At 36.3% G+C, this 23,175-nt stretch overlaps 1 protein-coding gene across 1 annotated transcript in view; it reads right to left on the bottom strand.

Moving 5' to 3' along the window:
- LRRK2 (leucine-rich repeat kinase 2) overlaps positions 1-23,175 on the bottom strand; it is a gene marked incomplete at both ends in the record, with an annotated part of 60,355 nt that overhangs the window by 5,269 nt on the left and 31,911 nt on the right. The window contains 22 exons of the mRNA XM_010288906.1: positions 599-783; positions 1,594-1,666; positions 1,959-2,152; positions 3,144-3,338; positions 3,999-4,099; positions 7,201-7,371; positions 8,175-8,335; positions 9,004-9,194; positions 9,346-9,446; positions 9,777-9,923; positions 10,665-10,856; positions 11,010-11,156; positions 11,378-11,532; positions 12,448-12,635; positions 13,509-13,597; positions 14,212-14,413; positions 16,579-16,797; positions 18,044-18,171; positions 19,196-19,425; positions 19,950-20,131; positions 20,513-20,699; positions 22,583-22,676. Coding sequence (XP_010287208.1) covers positions 599-783; positions 1,594-1,666; positions 1,959-2,152; positions 3,144-3,338; positions 3,999-4,099; positions 7,201-7,371; positions 8,175-8,335; positions 9,004-9,194; positions 9,346-9,446; positions 9,777-9,923; positions 10,665-10,856; positions 11,010-11,156; positions 11,378-11,532; positions 12,448-12,635; positions 13,509-13,597; positions 14,212-14,413; positions 16,579-16,797; positions 18,044-18,171; positions 19,196-19,425; positions 19,950-20,131; positions 20,513-20,699; positions 22,583-22,676 — 3,532 coding nt within the window. The remainder of the gene's footprint in view (positions 1-598; positions 784-1,593; positions 1,667-1,958; positions 2,153-3,143; positions 3,339-3,998; positions 4,100-7,200; positions 7,372-8,174; positions 8,336-9,003; positions 9,195-9,345; positions 9,447-9,776; positions 9,924-10,664; positions 10,857-11,009; positions 11,157-11,377; positions 11,533-12,447; positions 12,636-13,508; positions 13,598-14,211; positions 14,414-16,578; positions 16,798-18,043; positions 18,172-19,195; positions 19,426-19,949; positions 20,132-20,512; positions 20,700-22,582; positions 22,677-23,175) is intronic.

Here is a 23,175-nt window from a genome sequence, read left to right as displayed (position 1 = left end):
ACCTTTGCAGAATAATGATCTCTACTAGTGTAAAATCAAACACGGTTTTCCCTGCTCAGGAAAAACTCCCTGTGACTTCAGAGCAGGATTTGCCCATGTGAAAATTATATCAAATACCCCAAAAAATTCAGTCTCTAATTTCTAACTAAAGAGAAGTCAGCAATCATAGATGAATTAATTATATAGGGCAAAGATATGCACACATACCATACTGACCAACATATAAGGACAAATACTATGCTAAATATTTGTGTATAATTCTAAATAAAGTAAATGGGGCCTGGACAAATGTAATTGGGGGAGAAAAACTGATCAATTGCATTTAGACATTTTGTGAATAGATACTGACTTCATAAATCCTTTATATAGTAAAAATGCATATCCCTTGTTTAAAAACAGCAATGAATACTTTAAACACTACTCACTGATCTTATTTTAATGCACATTGTATTCCATCTGTATTATGGAAGGAAAAGAATGGAAACAAGAGCACTCAAAGAACGAGCTCTAGAACAAGACATAACATCAAAGTACTGCCAGAAATCTTTAATGAAAACAACAAAAGAGCCAAGTAACATCACTTATAAAAAAAACTTACAGTTGACTTGTCTTTGTTTCAATGAGCTTTTGAACAGAAAAATCACTAGTTAAGGAAATGATCTTTGTTCCACAGCCTCCCCAGATTGCATTTTTTTCAGATAAGCAGGAGGATTCATTTAAGCACATCAGTGGTGTGCTAACATTTCCTATAGTTAGCATCTTCAAAGGTGTAGCACCCTTACACTGCCAGAAAAAATATACTCTCCATTAGAAACAAGGAGTACACAGACACTCAGAAACTGTTAAAACAAGGCCACACAGCCTGCTGAATTAAAGTTACACAGTCAGATTTTCTGAACCATTATGATATCTAAAAAGCACCATAGTCTCATTACAGATGCCCCACAGAAAACAGCCTGTGTGAGCAGAAACAGGACAGAGCCAGGACTGAAACTTTCTGCAACCCCTGGCACAGTTCAAGAACTAGATGGAAAGTCACATCCATGTCTTGGAGACATCTCACACTGGACCATATTCTAGTTCTGCAATGCCATTGCAACGCCGTAACTGCTCAAAATTGCATATGGTCAGGAGCTAACCCTCAGGGACCAGCCGATATAAACAGTTCCCAGCATTTCTTTATCTGTCCTGTTGAGCAGGACTCTGACCTGCAGAAATCCTAAACAATATTGTTTTTTTGAAGATATTTATTCTACGAAAATTTTGTGTAAAGGAAAGCAAAAGGAGCTATAACAGCAATAAATAAAGGAGTTTAATACTGTTAGAATATTCTTAATAACAACCATTAATGTCCCTTGCTAGCCAGTTTGCCAGGTCTTTCAAAGTCCTATAGGGAGAAATAATTTCCCCCTCTTCACTCTGTTAGTTAAAACAGATACTGTAAAACATGTGCAGTTCCTCTAAGACTGTAGTAGAAAATTATTTTTAGTTTTTGAGAAGCAGTTAAAAAATAAGCTGCATGAAATTAGCTACTATTGATAGCTGCGTTACATATTACTGATAGTATTTTGTAATAGCAAAGAACAAGTCTACCTTTACTGCTCTGTCTTCAAAAACTGCCAGTCTGCCATCAGCTGTGCCTACCAAGAAGAAATTCTTCTGTTTGCTGAAATAAAATAAAATAATGAATTCTAGAAATGCCTTAATCAGGTAAGAAACATTTAAATGAGTATCCTCTGGTATTGCAAGAGTTTCATTGAACACTAAAAGCAAATACAACCACCTATGGTCAGGAATGTAGTCTCAAGTCACACGGGGTGCAAAATTAAGTGAAAATACAGGCAAAGTAAGCAGTTGTGTCAACAAAACTGTATGAGTGTACAGATGTAATTTTCTGAACATCTCTGTTCAGTCATATTTTCAAAAGGTAACCCAAAATATTTAAAATTCATTTATACCTTTGCTTTGAAAGAGAATTACAGTATAAACAAGTGATGGAATCTGACATTTTCTGCAGACGATGCCTTCTTGTTTCATCTTCTATGTTAATTGCCCACAGAGAACCAGACTGGGTTCCTGCAACAATCCAGTTTTCTTTCTCAGTAGAAAGGGTCACTAAGGCCAAACTTAAAATTTTACTATCTGCAATATCCTGAGTCAGAAAAAAAAGAAAAACATTGATTATGATTGGTTATGATTTCAGTAAGGGTAAATGTTAGTAAATTGCTGGTAATAAAAACAAAGTACGATCTTCTCAGACCCTGGACAGACCCAAGGCCTAACCTCTCCATTAAGAAATCTAATTCCCTATTAGCAGAATCTTCAACTGTGCCATCTATCTTCACAGTGCTGGGTAGGACTCCTCAAACAGCATGTAGGAAAATCTCTAAGCTGAATGCTGAAAAAACCATTCTCTCTCTCTACTCTAATGAGAATTAAGCAAATGGAACTACACTGCAATATACATTCAGTTTAATTGCTAACAATAAAAGTGCTAGTCTCTTTTTTTTTTTCATTTTAGTTTTAGAAAAATAAGCCATATAATTTATACCAAAGCTACCAATTCAAATGCGTCACAGTCAACAGATGGCAGATGGAAATATAACTTGGACAACTTTGACGATGAGTCACACTCAGTTCTGTCACACAATTTCATCACAGCACATCAAGCTGGTGTAAAACCTTTTCCCTTTTCTGATGGCACAGGACTGAGTGGTACAAAAATCAAATGAAAAGAGCTGGAGGGTATCACCCAAAGTGGCACAAGGAGGTGGCATTCATGGGAAAAGAGGAATCATTAAGAGACTAGCTGGACTGTTAGGGGAGGTAAACAGAGTATAACTATTACTCCTTGTTCTAGCCTCCGTGCTAGGAATAGCTTCCATCTATGTGGAAGAAAGGAACCCAGCAGTGGAAAGACAGTATTATGAGAAAGTTCAGGCTGGATGGCAGGAAGAGAGGAAAAAGCAACTGCTTTTCTGCTTCATTTCATGGATACAATGACGACTCACTTATAAGTAATCTTTGTTCTCTCAAAGCTTAGCTTTCCAGAAGTAATATCCTGCTGCTAAAATACAATTAATTCTTCTGAAATACATCTGGGTGCCAAAAAAATGAGAATACAACTCAACTTTCCCACTTACCTCACAAGTATGTCCATCTGTATTTAGGTTAACAAACGAAAGTTGTGCTTTTTCTGTGTTCCCATTGCCTACCCAGACTCCTGCCTTCTTGCAGCTTTGATTGGCAGCTACCATGCATTCCGCTGAGGATGTGCTGGGTATTGAAACATACCTCATCAAACAGATAAGCTCTGGAGAATTCAGGATCTCATAAACCTACAAAGCAAGCCACAGCATGCACAAAGTAATGACAATGGCTTGTACAGCAAGAAATAACAAGCAATGGGTAACAAGGTTTTGTGGAATATGGACACAGTATATCAGCAGGTCTGCTCATTTGTATTACCGCTATTAATGAGCAATCTTTATGCACTGAGAAACTTTATGTTGACTCTTATTTTCTGTTACAATTTCAGGAAGTCAACAGGGTTAAGGCATGTTTGAAAATTTCACCCATTTCAAAGAGCAGCGTGATGTGTGGCAACAGACCGTAGGTTTCAGACCCACGCTGCTGTTCCTCCTCTCACACGCATGGAACAGTGTAGGCTAACCACACTGATACTAGATAACAGTCCTTTTTGCATAGCTCTAGTAGAGAGCATGAAGTAATCTGAATCCTGTTTCGCTACGATCACTATACAGCAATGCGGGGAAAACCAGCAGGCTAGAATAAATGGTCAGTAGATTTGAACAGAACAGTTTATCCTGGATGGCAAAGAGCAGGCAATATTTCATGTCCTTCTCATTTCCAGAAAAAAAGAACAGAAAACCTCCTGTGCCTCTTACTAGCTTCAATGTCCCATTCCTTTTTAGAAAGCACAACAACTTTGTGGTATCATCTATCACAAAAATACAAATAAATACACTAAGTAATACCTGGGAAGATGTTGGTCGTTCCTGAGGGTTTTCCTTCAAACACTTTTTAATTAAATTTTCAACTTTAGGCCAGGGGGCACACCCATATTCTTTGACAGGATCTAAAATGTAAAATTAGATAACTGCTTAACCAGCCTTTACCATAGTTCAGAAATGAGAATTCTGAAAAACTTTCTTCTTATTTTAAGAATTCACCTAACTTTTTACAGAGCTGCTCTAAGAAATATCATACTCCTAGGTAAAATGTCAGCATGAACAGCTTGGAATTGCTCACTTGCCATTAAATGCTAGAGCATGAAATGCTACAGCTAGAGTCCTTTTCATTAAAAGAAGTTAAAGCAAATAGATTTTGCTTTAACTTTTTCTTTAATGTCCTGTACCTGGGACTGGACCACAGAAACGTGCAAGTTGTGTTTTGATTAATGCTGACCATTCAAGGGCATGTCATTTCAGTCTGTGGTCTTTTCAATTCCTGTGAACATTTTTTTCCCCATTTGTTCTTCTGATGGAATTCAGATGAACTTCCAATAAAATGTACAGCGATTTAGATAACTCCATATATTATTTATGAGATATGGAAGTTTAAATTCCCACTCAGTGCTTTGAATATGTATCTTATGACTATAGGTGCTGATCTCTCTAAGAAAAAAATCACTCATGAATAATGGTGCCTGTATTGCTTTTCCTTTTAGTTCATGATAATCCACAGCAGAGATTGCAGTCCTACATTAGAAAGAGGTAATATTAATGATAAATAACTGCAACTGAACATATTCTGTTCAGCAAATGATAGGCACTGTTTACTGTGAGCTTAGCCAGGCCCTTTTTTTGGTGGAAATACATAAATGATGAGCATGTGCACAGATAGAAATGTACTATCTCCAGAAACTTATATGTCTGATTATTTCATAGGGCTTATAATACACAAAGCAGCCAAATGAACAGCAGCACTCAAGAGATACTTAGTCATCAGTTCTTGGGATGGCCTCTTCAGGGAGGGCATTTAAACTGAGCTGAGAATTGCACTATTCTCCTTAAGGAGTAGAAAATATATGAACTCTCTGTCCCTCCTAATGGAGAAGCCATGCCAGAATAAGTGGTATGCTTGCTGCCCTTTCCTAGATGGAGTGACTTTTCAGCCTTAAACAATATTTCATGAGTATATCCACTATTGCAGGGCAATAAATGAGAACGCCACACATTAAGCATGTAGTATTATAAAAATTAAACAGCTCTTTACACAGAAGTTGCCAATTACTGAGTTACGCTGTTCAGCTGACTACATCACATCTAGCCTGATAGCCTGTTTACTCTTTCTGCCAGCAGTGAACAACTACATATTGTAATGCAGATGGAATATGAAGAATGTTACATAGCTGGGCAGGGACCTCACACTCCTGACAAGTTAAAAGGGAATTCCTATTTAAAACCTTTAGGGATGGCTGCTCTTTTAAGGTAGTGGCACTTTTTTTTTTTTTTAAATAAGATTTCAAGGGTTTTTTAAAAGATTTTAAGATGTGCAGCTCCTCAATGATGGATACTTTAGTGTAATGTATCATGATTTCTTTACTGAAAAATTTCTTTACTGAAAGAGTGGTCAGGCATTGGAACAGGCTGCCCAGGGAAGTGGTGGAATCACTGTCACTGGCGGTGTTCAAAAAATGTGTGGACATGGCACTTCAGCATATGGTTTAGTGGGCATGGTGGTGTTGGGTTGATGGTTGGACTTGATGATCTTAGAGGTCTTTTCCAACCTTAATGATTCTATGATCAAAGAACAGAAGTGGAATTGTGTTTATCTTAGTGCATGATATGCATTATCACAGTAATATGTAAGGGTCAAGTCACAGAATCACAGTCAAACAATCCAATGTTTGACCACTGTCTCAGTAAAGAAATTTTTCCTAATATCTAGTCTAAACCTCCCCTGGCGTGACTTGATGCCATTTCCTCTTGTTCTATCGCTAGTTACTTGGGAGAAGAGACCAACACCCACCTCACCACAACCCTCTTTCAGGTAGTTGTAGAAGGCGATAAGGTCTCCCCTCAGCCTCTCTTCTCCAGGCTGAACAACCCCAGTTCCCTCAGACGCTCCTCATAAGACTTGTGCTCCAGACCCCTCACCAGCTTCGTTGCCCTTCTTTGGACATGCTCCAGCAACTCAATGTCCTTCTCCTAGTGAGGGGCCCAAAACTGAACACAGTATTCAAAGTGTGGCCTCACCAATGCTGAGCACAATCATGTCCCTGCTCCTGCTGGTCACACCATTTCTGATACAGGCCAGGATGCTGTTGGCCTTCTTGGCCACCTGGGCACACTGCTGGCTCATGTTCAGCTGGCTGTCAACCAGCACCCCCAGGTCCTTGTCTGCCAGGCTCTCCAGCCACTCCTCCCCAAGACTGTAGCGTTGCATGGGGTTGTTGTGACCCAAGTGCAGGACCTGGCACTTGGCCTTGTTAAACCTCACACAGTTGACCTCAGCCCATCAATCCAGCCTGTCCAGATGCCTCTGCAGAGCCCTCCTACCCTCCAGCAGATCAACACTCCCACCCAACTTGGTGTCATCTGCAAACTTACTGAGGAAGCACTCGATCCCCTCATCCAGATCATCAATAAAGATATTAAACAAGACCAGCCCTAAAACTGAGCCCTGGGGAACATCACTTGTAACTGGCCGCCAACTGCATTTAGCTCCAGAGAACTCTCTGGGCTCGGCCGTCCAGCCAGTTCTTTACCCAATGAAGAGTAAACCTGTCTAAGCCAGGAGCTGCCAGTTTCTCCAGGAGAATGCTGTGGGAGATGCTGTCAAAGGCTTTACTAAAGTCCAGGTAGACAACATCCACAGCCTCTCCCTCATCCACTAGGCAGGTCAGGATACTTAGTCTGGCTATTATGTTGCTTCAGCAACAGCCATTTTAGCTAGGTCTGGATAAAGTCCCAAGTATACACAACCTCTGCTGCTTTATGAAGTGAACCAGCTAGATCCCTTGAAATTGCAATGAAATTATAATCAACATGATGTTGAATAGATGCCTATTTCTCACTATTTCAAGACCATATAAAATCAGGAGAAGCTTCTAAAAATTGCGGTTATTTAGTCTCCTCCTCTGATCACTGTCAGACACAACATAAAACATGAGAGGTGTTATTTTTTGAGACAGCAGCACACTTTCATGTTAAAAATTTAAGAAACAAGGCATACCTGGTAACTTTCCTTGTATTGCTAATTCATCAAATTCATTTGGAAACTTCAAGCCTTCCATTATTCTACCTCCTCCTGTTAAAATGTCATAAAGCAGCAAGCCAAATGAATAAACATCAGCTTGCTGATTATAAATAACATTTCCTTTGGCAACCTCTGGTGCTCGAAATCCTGCAAATAAATCGTGCATTAATAGTTATGATTCATACCAAGATGAAGCCATCTTTATCCTTTTAAGAGCAAACACTTATTGATGAAAATGTCACAGGAAGTAAACCAAAAATGGCACATTATTTCTGGGCTGGCAATAGTTTGTATGTGGCAGACCTCCAAAAATATCAGCAATCAGTATAAAGGAAGGGGACAGTACATCAGTTGCAGAGCTCCTGTATCATTACATATAAAATAATTCATTTATCAATGAATACTGAAAATGAAGGTCAAGTCTGCAGTCTTTACTGAAGGCCTAACATTTAACACTTGAAGTCCCACCCTCATGCACAATTTCCAAGACCTTAATGCACTTTCCAAAGTTGTTGAACTGTTCAGTGCTTAAAAATGTATCTCTCTAAAGTCAGGGAACAGTGCAGGTTATTTATTGCCTTTAAAAAAAATTAAGACCTACCTATGCATTACTGAAAATTAAAACAACAAATAATTGTAGCAGTATAATTTCAATATCACAATAACCATATTAAACAAGACAGCAAAAATTATAATAAATGCATGTAATTTAATTTGTTCTCTTTTTACGCCTTTAATACACTCCTTGATTCTTCTAAAAGGGGTTAAAACATGAATAGGAAGAAAGGCCAAGAGGTATAAATCTGACATCACAACTTGTAATACGATTAAGATGATGTTTTGTGATTTTGACTAGAATATAAATTTGAGTTATTTCTTACAGACTACATAAAAAACACATTACCTATTTTTTGACATAGTGCACTGTAAAACAAGGCATTTTTCCATACCTGGTGTGCCTTCGGAGGTTTTTATTCCCATTCGGCAACAATACTGGGCAATGCCGTAGTCAGCTATTTTTGCAATAACAGCTGAATTGGGATATAGGGTAAAAAGCAACACATTGTGAGGCTTTAAATCACGGTAGATGATCATGGCTGAGTGCAGATACCTATTAAACAAAAAAGTATTTATTGAAAGCATTCATAATTCAGGGATGCATCTATACACACACACTGAATGCATTATTCCCACAACAGTAAATCATGCTTTCAAATGCTAAATATTGTGTTAAAAATGTCAAACACCACCAACATGACACTGTCTTACTGTATATTGACTTTAGCATTTTCTGAAATACTACTTACTGACACATAAGCATTGCAATATTTTAGAACCAAGTCTTATCTGAAGTGCCACTGACTGTTTGAAAACTGAACCTTAGAAGTTTAAGCTTCATTGGTCCCTGAGCTCCTTTGCAGGTTTTGTCATTTTACAGTCACACTTCAATAGCTCCTGAGGACCTTCGTGGACTTTCTGAACTTTAAAATGCACTAAATTAATTTATTTGGTATTTTAATAAGAAATCAACAGCCACATAGAAATTTTACCCAGAGCTCTTACTATTTCTCTACTTACAGAAGCGCCACTTGTTAGCAGAAAAAAACAGGTAACAAAAGTTCATGTTACATATCAGCTAATCAATCACAAAAATACAAGCATTTGTTTGACCCAGGGAATATTCTACTTGAGATATAAGAAAATATAAGCTTTTAATTTGCCGTATATCCTGCTTGAAGCTGTATCCTGTTTTTACAGCAATGTAGATGTCATATTTACCTTAAGCCATCAGCTACATGTAGAGCTATCCTGTGCTGAAGTGTTCTGGTTAAAGTGGCATTGTCTTGTTGAAGCAAACGATCGAGAGATCCTTTAAGGGCTAATTCCATCACCAGCATCCGGGGACGGATTGCAGCAGCCAGTAGAGACACTAAACTGGGGTGATGGAGGTGACAAAGCACTGCAAGCTCCTGTAAAGGGTAATTTCAGATGAAATACTGCAGAAGTAAATTCAGAAATGTCTTGGAGTGAAGTCTTGCAATTTACGAAAGCTTTTTAAGCTCTTCACTAGGGTTGGTATTCAAAGAGTAGCACTACAGAAAAAAAGGCAGTATTTCTTACTTGTCTTAGGAGCCTGAGGGAAGTATGTTTATTGAAAATCTTTACTGCAACCTCTTCTCCACCATAGGATGCACGGTAGACAGATCCAAACCCACCATCACCTTTCCAACGGTAAAATTGAAAAGAACATTAAAAACAAAGGGATATAAAACATTTCTCAAAAAAATAGCTGAAAGGGACCAATTTTAAAATGTATGGATCATCTACTGTGTTAAGCCTCATGATCAGTAATCTAAGCACATAAAAAACAGTGTCCTAGCATACAAGTTAATGGGAAATTCAAAACTCAATAACCTGAAGTTCAGAATACCTTAGAAAATACATTTCCACAGAAAAGAAATCTCTAAAATGTTTTCCATATGTTGCAGAACTAACTTCAATAGATTTGTTTACATAAGCTCTGCAAAAAAACCCTAAAAAATAATGCTTACCCAAGAGAAATTCAGGAGCTTCATCAAATTCCAGATCATCGTTGTTCAACATAATATTTCTAGGCAAATCAGCCAATATCAGATCAGGAGCAATCTGAGCTATTGGAATGCTATGTCTTGGTTGGTCTGGATTTACCAAAAGGTCACCTAAGAAAAATAAATGAGATCATATAAAAAAAAAAAGGGTAGTCATCACTCAAAAGGCACTGAAAGGTACATGGATTTCTGTGAGTGCATATGATCAATATACCTAAAATTAAGTTCATTCCTCTGTGTGTGCATATATATATATCTATCTATCTCTCTCTAAAAACATACATTCATATATATATGGAACATAACACTAATTAAGTTTGCCATTCAACTTAATGTATCTTACATGTTTAAGTATTTTCAAGGTTCTGTATATGTACCAATCAAATGTGATAGCAACTGTTGCTATGCAACAACACCAAGAGGTTATTTTTCTGTCTATAAAAAGAAAGAATTCTGTTAGTATGTAGAACGCCATCCTGAATATTGCCTTTTAAATTACTGTCGTATGTGGTCCAACCAAAAGATCTAGTATCAGTTTTACTATGTGCTAGATTCAATTCCATGAATGTAGTTGCATTATCGGTATCATGGCAAAACAGTTCTTTTAATTATTGCCATTTATACATGACTATAAGGAGTAGCTTCAATCTGTCCCATAGTCTATACTTATACAGATGGCTCTTACATAAAAAAAAGAACAAGTTGCTTTTGACTTATACTATGATTGTTTCTGACAGAAATAAAACATTTTTAAATAACATGAAGTACCCAAAAGTTATAAAGGGGATGTTGTATAATGTTTATGTATGTACAGGTGTATCTCTATATACCTCAAATGGCATTAATATATACCTTCTTCAGCTTTTTTAAGTAAGTCATCAAGTAGTATTTTTTGGTGTTCTTCACCATCTTGAAAGCTGTACAGAGCCCATTTCTTCAACAGTGTTTCCCCTTCACCACATACATCTATATCCAGCAAACCTGGAAACCATTCTTCCATAAGAGAATCTATGTGATCCACAACTTGCCCCAAAAGGATGCACCCTTTAAGAAACAAAAAGTGGGAAATTACAGCCTCAATCTGCCATACTTGTAATTACAAAGCTAAACTCTACATTCCAAAGGCAAAAGCACACCAAACCAAAATGCCAAGCTGCAATCAAACTGGAGTAAAAATCAGGCTCAGGAACAATTAACCTTTTCTGCAAGAAGGCGCTGTAATTTTCAAAAAACTGTCCGGGTTGTTGTCAAATACTGCTGATTCCACTAGACAATAAGCTTCAGGAGACCAATTCAAGTAGATGCCTTGTCTCCAATACATTCTATTAGGACGAAGAGCTCGCTCTAGAAAATACAAAATTAGATTAAAAATCTGATCTCCAATATGAATGATGTATTTTAAAATATTCAGAATAATTCGCAGTACTTTAAATATTTAATTATGATTGTAGCTTTATGCCTACTCAAATAACAAACAAAATAAAGGCTACAACTCTGCAGCGAGAATAGTCCCACACAAGCTGAATTGAAGAAGATTTGTAAGCTGAATTGGAAAAGATTTGTACCTCTTCCTGACAGCATGTAAGGTGATATTTCAAGCAACCTGTTGATCAGCCTGGACCAAAATCCCATAGGAAAATATGGCATCTCATAAAGCCTGATGATAATTTCTGAATTTTCACAATGGGGAAGCTCTATAACAGGTCTGTGATCAGACAAACTGAAAGAATAAAAATATTAGATAGTATGTAATGATGTACTTTATCCAAACTGACTGATGATATATACTATTTATTACGTAAAATGTATATTTATTAATGAATGAATGATTCAAATTATTAGGAAGCAGACAGATAATGTATTTGCTTATACTGCTTGCTTGGGCTAATGTGAAGTTCTGCTGTAATTTAAACCCAACAGAATCTCACTAACAATCATTAGATACTGAATGTAAACGTGAGAAAAATCTGAGACACATTCAGATAAAATCTTCCTATCTCAGGACTTTGAAGAATGTAGAAACTCTAATCAACGCAACCATGCAACACCCTCTCCATTAAGCAACATAAGCATTATTAAACACATTAGGGAAATCTGTAACTGAGGCAGAGAAACTGTGTTACCACATTCAGATGAAGCAAAAAGATTGCATTCAAATTCATAATGCTTTTTTGTCACATGTTTAATAACTAGACTGTTTGGAGGAGATACTGCCTCTGAGTAACTTGACTGTGGTTCTCATTCCAAGAAAATAGGCTATAGAAATTCATGGCTATCTTTTATATAGCAATAAATATCTGTAATGGTGGCACGCCGCGATGTAAAGCTACATTATAATCTTTCTGCTATAGCCTCAAAGCATGGTAACAGTAAAAGAAATATTATCCTCATAAAGCGTTTTATCATTCATAGATTCCCTTTACCCACCATCCTAATATGATGTAAGCTTTATCTGCTACAGGATCAGCTTAGCATGTGTCTGAAAGCATTTACTAAAATGTAGTGTACTAAGTATATATCATGCTTCCATATAACAAATTGCTTTGATGATCAGTTAAACTAGTTAGTCTGATGGGAGGTTTTTATTTTGATCAATCTCTATGTCTGTCATTTGTGGGTTTAGCTCTTTGCTTACCTGCTTGGGATTAGTAGTTGATCCTCTCCCAATGGTAAAGCAATCTGAAACTTTTCCAGAAGCTTGAAATATTGTGACATGTAGATCTTAGGAAACTTGCTCTTCTTTAAAAGGAATTTTTCCACATCTGAACGCTTTACAATTCCCTTAGGATATTTAGAAAAGCCTTCCACTTTCACTGTCAAAATCTTTCCAAAAAAGTAAAACAATTTCAGGTGTACAGTCATCATTAGATTCCATTTTCTTGACAAACTTTCTTCCCTGAAATATTTGGTAGCCTATTATTTAGGGGGAAAAACGGACTCCATTTCGCAGTGAAACCAAACATTTCCATAATGCTAGGCAGCAAGAAGACAGCAGGGAAAAAATTTAACCTGTCCCAGCCACTTTTGTGCTACCATTCTTCACTAGCTTTCACTGTGTGTTGTGATTTTCTAGGTCTTTTCTCACTCCTAATCCCAACAGTTTTAAGGGCTCAAACTTAAGATTTTTGCCATCCCATTTCCTGCACTGAATGAAAGGTAAAGCTTTGGAGGTTAGGAAATCTGAATATATACCTAAAATTTTAGGAGTTTGCTTTTGATTTTCTAGATCAACATTTCAATGATGGTTTCACTTTCAGTCAGTCTGCTACTCGCCCATCCCAGCATGTGAATTCGTATCACCCACTTTCCTCTGTCATCGGTAGCAAGAATACAATGATCCTTCTTCACCCATTCTTACTACTTTAATCAAAAGTTCCAGCTTTCATCTCAACCTATGGCAACATGTTGCAGGATTACTTTGCATTCTTGTGTTCGGTGCAGTTTAAATCACAGAATCACAGAATCGTTAATGATATTGGACATTACAGCGTAAGAACATAGAACTACTGAGACAGACACCTGTCTAGAAAGCAAAGGAAGCAGGAAGAGCCAGGTAAACCAATCTGGGCCCTAAGAAAATTCTAGATCATGAAACAGTAAAGAAATGGTGAAGAAGAATCACTGATAAGTTACAGTGGTTTCAGACAGGAGAAAAAGTTCCATAAATGTAGATACAAAAAGTAATCAGTGTCTAACCTGTGCCATGATTTTACATAGCCACTTAGGATCTACAAAATACAGATCTCTTAGCTGCAGTGCTGGGTCTTGAAAATGAAGGAGTACACCTGCACAAAGAATTTTGTAATTAGCAATGCATTTCTCAAGCTCCATAGTAAGCAAAGTAAACATCCCACTCTTTTTTCTTATATGACTTGACATAAGCAGTCTGAATAATAAATACAGCTATTGAATTTATGTCAATATCTTAGAAGAGTAGAATGCAATCACAGTTTGTTCAGCTTTACCATTATTTTCAGATGTTTTGTTATATTTGTAATTTGACTTGGTTTTTCGCCAAGCAGCTATGCTCTGTGTGGTTTATTATTTAACCTTATGAAGTCTGTAGGGCACTGAGATAAGCTGTTACATATATTCATCTAACTGCTATTCTATTCAAGCCATTACAGCAAATGCATCTTTCTTCAGAAACTGTGCTAACCAGCAGGTATGTTTTCCAGGAGGGGTAAGAGATATAAATTGTTACAGTAGTGATCCTTTAGATCATAGAATTCCTTTATCACAGAACAACCTGGATTATAAAACTAATGCTACCCAGGCTTAAGCATTTCAGCTCAACACGTTGTGACAACCTTGCCACAAATTCAAAAATGCATACAGCAAAAATGCTGCAGATTTGCAACAAAGTGCTAACAAATGTACATTGAAGATAATATTTTACCTGATTCATTCAGAAAGTGAATTGCATGAGGGAGTTCATTTTCATCCAGTTGTAGCTGGCTTTCTTGTACCAGATCCAGTAAGCGTTTCTGATCAATCACAGGAAATTCAATTGGGACATTTTTACGTTCCAGCAAAATTCTCTTCTCCAGCTCCAGGTAGCTGTCAGGAATTAGCTGACCAACCACTGGTTGATCTCTGATCTGTATAATTAGGAATAATAATCTTAAATGTATTAATTTATTTATGTGAAATGCAGACAAGAAAACTAAAATGTAAGGTGGGTATGTCCACTCAACAGTAGCAGCAAGAAGGAACAAGAACACTCATTTGTTGACTAACATGGCTTCTGAAAAGTAGATGTAACTAATTCTTCTTTCAGAATTATAATATGAATGTCTTTCTATAAATGAGTACTTCAAAGAAAATATTTCCATATTACATGTGCATAAAAAATAAAAAATTATGTCTTCTCAGAAGAGACGCTTTGATTTGAAGTAGAAGGAAAATATTCACTGTATGAACATCACAGGTTGACAAAAGATACCTCTTGTAATCTGTAATATCTCTAGACATGTCCTTAGATAAACTGGGAGGAAAAGGGTAGTAGCTCAATTAAAAGTCTCCACTGCTGACAGTGGACAAGAGAAGAGGAAGAAAAGAATTTAGCCAGGTTAGTGACACTTAAGGGAAACAGTCGGGTGTTTTGCCCCGTTGCCTGAGCCCAAGTTCCTTCCTGGAGACATCTTTTGACCTTTAGTATTAGCTAGTACCTGACCGGATTCTTCATTCTCCATGAGTGCTGAGCGAGTAATTTTTTTGAGGAAATGGGAAACAATTTTCCCAATATATCCAAATTGGCTTCTTAGTTTGTGATCTTCCTCTCAAAGAAGTTAAACACTGTGGCTTTTTTATGTGTCAAAAACGTAATTAGTACCTTGTGAAAATGTAATTAGTACATCATGTAATTTCAAAGACTCCAAGCACTTGATCAAAATGTTGAATACTTAAGTCACTTTGTCTAACTTTCAAGCAGGTACCTTGTAACACTCCTTTCACAAAATGTCTACATTATTTATGGAAACGATCTCCTTTCCGTCAGCCTACCTTACATTTGTGTAGAAGTTAAAACATCAGTTTAAGTCACAGTTGCAAGAGACATGGATGTTACAGGAACAATTTTTAGGTACCTAAGAGTGAAATGTTTTCAAAAAGCAGAACTTCTGAGTGTTGAAAAAGTATGGTGGGATATAGGGCTTCATACACTTTTACAAACACCAGCTCTATTCATGACTACTGGATGTACAAGAAGCGAAATGAATCCATTCCATCTGAATAGGCCACCGCATTGCCCCTTAGCACTAGTCAGCTATTCCTTGAACTGTGAAATGAAGTTAGGGAGATTATGGATGTGGCTAAGTTGGTAGATTCTGAGAGAGAAACAAGGGTTGTGCACCCTCTTTCTCTCCTTTGTAAACACCACCAGTGTGAGGCTGGTCATAAATACAGCATTTGCTCTATAAAATCTTCTGAGCAGTAACTCAGAAAAAAAATGGGCTCTACTATGATTTATGAAATTCTGCCATTGACTTCAGTAGCACAGGACATCACCTTTTCTCTTTAAAATGTTATGACACTATACCTGATTGACACTGTATAAATGAAAAAATAAAAGTATGCATATTCTTTTTCCTACAGATTGGATCCTGTCTTTCTGTAAGCTCCATGCCTGGGCTAGTCTCTTCATGCTTGTCATTCACACTTAGAGCTTCATGCTGTGGCTAAGGAGATAGCAGGGAATGAGTGGCAGGGGTGACTTTGGAGACAATAGAACTAAGGTGCAGATTCTCCAATTCAGGAGAATCATTCAGTCCAAGGGGTCTTCTTTTCCTGCTTTAATTCACTTTCCTCTTTCTAGGAATAGTTTCACACTATGTAAAATGAAATCAGTAAATGGAGAATTAGTGGCTTTCAGAAATCACAAAATCTTATTTCCTAGTACCCTGAAATCTTGCAATACTTACAACTGCAATTACATGTTGCCATCCAACAAAAACCAGCTGATTAGATTTCTTCCTAAGAAAAAGATGGCCTATTTTCAATTACATATTCTCTTTATGGCTATAGTGCTTGAAAATATAACTTAGTTGAGATTTTTATTAAGTTTTTTTTTTGGTAGAAAATCAAATGAAAACAAACCTCATGATTTTCCTTCATTATTTTGCTGTGTATAACATTTTATAGAAGGCAAGATGAGTTTGCTATCATACTAAAAATGCATTTAATTATGTGTTAATTAATGTTTAAAAATGTATTTACTTAACTCAAACTAGGATGTTTTCAACATTATGAACAGTATGTAGCTTACCTTGAAGTGAAGACTCTCCTTTATTATGATTTTTCGAAGTCTGATAATGGAATCAGATTCTTCTGTAGCATTCACAAAGTGATAATCTTGGATTGCTGGGAAGCCTCGTTTATTCAACAGCTCTTTAGTAATTTTAGTCATGCAAGCCTTACGTTGCATTTCATCAGAAACATCTAAATGAGTGCCAACAAGAATGACGGGGGATGTTGAAGCTCGAGCCTATTAGTAAGATCCATACAGTCAATTAACTCAATAGTGAATGTTGATGTTATTGTTTTATATCCACATAAAATGTGAGCAATTTAGTCAAAACAATCAATACAATGAAAAAAGCAACTGCTTCTCCCTCTCTAAATATACCTCTTTTAAGTAAGTTTGAAATCTGAAATACTATTTCATGTCTTTATTCAGAGTAAGTTTAAACTGCAATCCCATATAATATCCTTGACTGGATAAGGCAGTAAAAATGCATCAGTCTATAAATATGAAACATAATTTTTAACATACATTCAGAAGAGAAATATTAAAAAATCAGCTTTTTCTAAAAGGAGGCAGTGTAGATCTGGATTTCATACCTTGCAGATTAATAACATTGTCAGAAAAATAGAGGGAAAACTGTATTTTTCATTAAAAACACCCAATAAAATGGAAAAGCAAAGGCTACTCTGCTAGTTGTCATTGGAACAGTGCAGCAATGAAACACCAGCAAGTGCTGCATAGCAAAGGAGAATGCATCAGAAATGGTCTTCATCAACACTAAAATGACTGTAACCCTCTGACCTGTACCACTGCTCAAGGTAAAAAGAGTGAAAAAACCAAGTTTAACAAACAGGATAAGTATACAAAATCTTTATGTAATTGCATTGCTCAGCTGTGGCTAACCATCATACAAAAGGAAAAGACAAGTAATGCTCACCATGGGGTGATTCCATCAAATGAAAATAAAACACTTAGAGCATAAGAAAAATGTATAGGCAGATTCTCAGACCAATTTCCCTACCATAGTCCTGGAATCATTCCTATCAACAATAGGATGCTAAGCATACACTTAACAGCATGATTTCAAACCTGCATCTAGTCAGTTTTAAATTAGTGAAATTCTCATTTCCCCAAAATTCACAAAGGTGTAAAAGAAAAAGCAGGTTTAACTTGTCACCCCTTTAATACTACAGCTTTCTTATTTTTATCAGTCAATACAAAATATTGCCAGAACATACAAACTATTCTTTTACACGTCACTGTGTACCACTTTAAGTACAAAATGGTGCTGATCATATCTTTGTATGTCTACAAATATTTTAATATCCAATATATGATGTATTTCAGCTCTCGTTTCATCTTACTATTTTTATTTGCTGAAGAGCTTCTTTCCTCTTCCCCTCTCTAAAAATATTTGTGGTTAATTCATTGTTCACCAACAGCTCCCTGGAAAATGGAATTCATTCTGTACATATCTATGGTTTACCTTGATGTTAAAAAGCCACGGCTTCATAGCATCCACCTCTGCTTGTCCTTTGCTGAGATCATAAACAGTAAGATATAAAGCTCTTTGGGTCATAAAATGAGGATGGGTACTGTAGAACTCTTCTTGTCCTAATGACAACAAATTTCCACTGTTTAGTACTTCCCTCATTGAACATTTTCAGACTACAAAAAGGCAGCAGAACACTTATTCTCACATCACTAATCCACAAATGAAATTAATGCTTACAGAAAATTATCTAAATTGACAGGAAACCTGTAATAACTGTGAATTTTAGGTAGGTACTCTTTAGTAGCTCATTGGCTGAAGTGTAGTGTTGAAATATGTAAGCTAGTTTTATATCAAGAAGTGTAAGACTTAACAACTGGGTAAACATGGTCATGGCAAAGGCAACTTGAAAGGTCATGATTCTTTTAAAACTCCAGTATTGAATTTCTCCCTCACTCCTTCCTTCTTCCTTCCTTTTCTACTATCCTTTCAGCAACTTCAAAATAAGACTCCTCAGTTCACATGATTAAGCACTTAAAATCACAACTGAAGCTGGATATTCATCTTGAATGTTGCTCTTCTGTGCTTATCCATCGTGATATAGACTGTATTCAAATAATCATTGACCAATGTTTAAAAATAACTTTTCTATAGCCTAAAATACCCCTGAACTTTAGAAGTGATTCTGGAGTCCCCCAAACTTAGAAAGTTTTCTAAAAGCCCAAAGTTCAAAGGCTCCTACTAAGCGCTTTGTTTTCCATGACCTCAACGAAACAGTGATACTGTAGAGCCTAGAGAGCCCCAGACTGTAAAAGGGAGAAACAGGGTTGAGTGGAAGATGATTCTTTGGGTGATTACAAGCAGTTTATTACTATTCTGAAATGACAGCTCTAGCATGCTATGGTTGAAACGAGTGGTCAGACCACATCTGATGATGAGAAATTCCTGAGGTTTTATATTAAATTTGAGGCATTAGCTGGCAGCTTACAGAATTTACTAATTTATAGCTGGTCCCTTGACTTTTGGTGTAAGTTTGCATGATCCTACTGTCCACAATTCGAAAATTCACAGGCTGAATGTAAGAATAAGTAATGCATTAATGTGTTAGAAAAGACAATAGTAAAAGACAATAAGCTCTTGAAATACCTCCAAAATCCCACACATTTAATATAAGCTCTTTCTTCATTTTGCCTTTCCCTTGAATGATCCAGTCTTTTACATCAATGCCTACTGTAGCTTTTGGAGGGCCCAATTCTGTTCGTTTGCATTTCATTAGTTGTTGTAGCAGGGTAGTTTTCCCACTGCCAGTGTTTCCAACAATCATGAGCTTCATTCTGTTATAGGGTACAGCCTTCTTCAGTCGTTGTTGAAGAAATCTGTCATAAAAAGATTTGCAGAACTCATAGGAATGTATAATAAAGAAAAATACCAACAGAACTCAAGACTAAGGGAAAAACTAAAACCACACCATTTTCTTCAAATTTTCAATAACTGTTTATATTACTGGGATTTTAACAGTCTATTCTAATTTATGAGTTGAAAGTTAAAGCTGAATTCAGAATGTGTCTTTTTTTGTTTTGTAATTACCCAAAATGTGCTCTGTGCAATGCACTTGGGAACACAAGAAACATATTAGAAATAATCAGCAAGTACCATTTATTGCATGGTTTATAGAAACACCAAATTCAAGAAGTAGTACTATTATAGTCTAAATCACTATAACCTATTTTATGTCTGTGTGTTGATATGATATTATATGATACAATATGATAATCTTCCATGTAGCATGCTAGATTTCATATGACAAACCAGCATGCCTTTTCAAAAGGATATGTTGTTTTCTTAATGCTTCTCCCAAGAAAGAAAAACAAGAATATTCAAGAATAATAGGGCAACAAACCTGATAATGTCTCTGGCTTTGCATCCCACATGTTTGAAGTCTAAATTAAGATGAAGTCCTTCCAAAGGAAGATCCCAGATTTTGGACAGTCTTCCCATTTCATCTGGAAAGAATCTCAAATCGGGATTATGACTTACATCCAGAGAAGTCAAGTTCTCTAGGAAGCCAATCTGGGGAGGAATCTAAATAAAAGAACATTTAATGGGCAGTTAAATATTAAAAAAAAGTATGAGCATGAATACATTAAATATTTAACAAAACTAGGTATTATTTTTACCACCGTAGTTTTAACTTTTTTTAATGAACAGGCCTAATATCTCACACTAATAAGGAACTCATAATGAATTAATTATACAAACCGATTATATGACATATTCCAGACAAAAAAGCTTAATAGAATACAGTGATTCTCATTCACAGGAAGTACTATTTGTGCTTACATATCATTTTACTAATAGAATTTACAATGATATGAAAGGTGACATGAAAATCAAATGAACACTGAAAAAATGCATTCAATTGAACAAGATTTCATTTTCTTTAGGTATAATCTTACACTTTACCTCCTTTAACTTGTTGTGGGACAGGTGTAGCTTTTCTAGCCTAGACCATGCACATGCCTTTTCACTCAAGTCCAAGACGTCTATCTGATTATGATTAAATAACAGCTCTCTTAAGTTTAGTGATTTCCAGTGCATTGGTCCAGGCAGGCTTATGATCTTGTTTTGGCTTAAATCTAGTGATCGCAAACTAAAACCATGAAAATAAAAAAGAGAGAAGTTAGCAAATAAAAAAAAAACCCAAAAACTGAGATTAACTGGAGCTGTATTAATTTTTAATAAATAAACAAACAGGTTAGATATCAGAACAGTTACTTTTTTGACAGGAATATAGGTAGAAGAAGAAAAGAGAATTACTTTTACGTGCAAAAGTAATGAAGATATTGTAAGTAGGTCTTCACTACCTCAGAAAAAATTATAAGAAAACACCTATGATTGATTCTGTATAATATATTTCTAATGTATTTGTCTGTGAATTAAATTGCCTGGTCATGAAAATAAACATCCACACTGTACTGTGTGTATAAGTTTCAGATAGTAAATTAAAGAGTCACTTTAAAGAAGTGTACATATTGTGATAATAGTCCACTTCCTTCTGTGATTTGCAGACATGCATGGCTCTGCTCAGATTAGTAGAAGACACAGGAAAATATTGTTCACACTCCTGTAGCACGAATATTCAGTAATTCAACTGTTAACATAGTCAGTATTTATTTATACCCAGGTAAGAGAGAATAGACTTTAGCTCAGGATTCCAGTTACAGCTGAGTGCAGGACTATGGAGTACACTGTTACGTGCAATGTCTATCTTACTAGAATAAATATATTTTAAAAGTTAATTGCAATCTCACATAATACTAATATGTATTTTCATGTGCTTTTTTATAAATTTCAAACAAAAAAAAAAGCAATGGGGAACTTCCTGGTATTATCAGGTTTCTAGAACCCAAGATTCCCGTTATAAACTATGGAGCCTCACTAGATGATCTGAACAGCTCTCTTCCTTGTTCCTAATTTAGGATACTAACATCAGATGGTATGGATACCTTACCCTTTTATCAGAATGTTTCTATGAATATATGTTTGTAAATATATGTATGTGCATAAATTATATAGTTCAACTACACATTTATTTAGGAACTACATAAAAAAGAACATTTCATTTCTGTAAGTCCTCTGTTGGAGAAATACATTGTTTATGTTCCTATGGCGCATGAAACATGCAAAAAATCCATGCAGCTCCTTATTGATTTGTCTGGACTGGGAGACGTAAGACTTGAAAGTTGCCCCTTTTTCAACCATTAAATTTGCTGCCGTGAATATAAATGTTAGCATGCTGAAACAGTGTAATATCATGTTAATAATGATGTGCTCTATGTAAATTTGGTTAATGTAAGTTCACAAATCTGTGGATCTGCCCTCCACATGGTGCCATCAGCATTCACATCTACCCACACCTATCAGATAACTGATCTGATCATCTCTTCCAAGCACTCCTCTCACTATCTGATTCTAGTGACCTGTTAATATGTCAGTAACTTCTACAAAAACAAGCAGAAGTCTGATTTTCACATGAGCAATGCTTTGAAGGTATAGCAAAACAAATGTCACATGCATCTTTATCACTACTCCATTAAGGGGAAGTGTCATCCTTTAAGAATAAGTATCTTGTGGTATTTAGGAAGTGAAAAACTAATCTTGGTAGCCTTGTGCAAAATTCTGCATAACTTCTTGAAAAAGAAAAAATGACAGTATCTTTTTGCTCTTGGTTTCAAGAAAATAATAAATTCATTCTGGTCTTCTCAGCAAGAATTGTCAGATTCAGCAGTCAAGCAACGTATTTTCAATAACAATGATCTGAATCTGAGGAACAGATTTTCTCAAAATAATGAAGAAAATGTGACTTGATTTGTTGTCAGTTAAAAGCTGCTAAGTTTTGGATTTAACCTGTTAGACAAGATTTCCTGAAAATCTGTAAAACATGCAAAATTTTCTGCTTAACAAAGGTCTTGCCATCAGATTTTCTTCATCAAGAACTTGACACTAACTTCAGTAAATAAAATAATAACTTACTGTGGCAGAAGAAGAATTGCTTCTGGAACATTAATAAAATGATTTTGGGATAATTTTAAGCTTGTTATGCTGGATGACAAGTCAGGTATTATTTCTAGAGCAGAAAAAAAAGGTTAAAAAAAAAGGAAGGTTAAAGAAAAAAAGCTACCGGAGGCAGAATCTGAATCCTTTTTTTAAAGCTTATTTAAAACTCCCAAATGAAAGAAGTTTAGACCCAAGTTTAATGTATCAGCTTTTATTACATTACATACTACTATACTTCATCTCATATTGGCATAGTACTTGGCGGTACTGGTGGATGAAAAGCTGGACAGGAGCCGGCAATGTGCACTTGTAGCCCAGAAGGCCAACCATATCGTGGGCTGCATCCAAAGCAGCGTGGCCAGCAGGTTGAGGGACGGGATTCTGCCCCTCTACTCCACTCTGGTGAGACCCCACCTGGAGTCCTGTGTCCAGCTCTGGAGCCCTCAGCACAGGAAAGACATGGACCTGTTGGAGCGGGTCCAGAGGAGGGACACAAAAATGATCAGAGGAATGAAACACCTCTCCTGTGAGGACAGGCTGAGAGAATTGGGGTTGTTCAGCCTGGAGGA

This window comes from Phaethon lepturus, unplaced genomic scaffold (assembly GCF_000687285.1).
Source record: "Phaethon lepturus isolate BGI_N335 unplaced genomic scaffold, ASM68728v1 scaffold876, whole genome shotgun sequence".
NCBI classification, from domain to species: Eukaryota; Metazoa; Chordata; class Aves; order Phaethontiformes; family Phaethontidae; genus Phaethon; species Phaethon lepturus.
The sequence above is the reverse complement of the archived record's forward strand: the minus strand, read 5'-3'. Positions and strand labels throughout refer to the sequence as shown.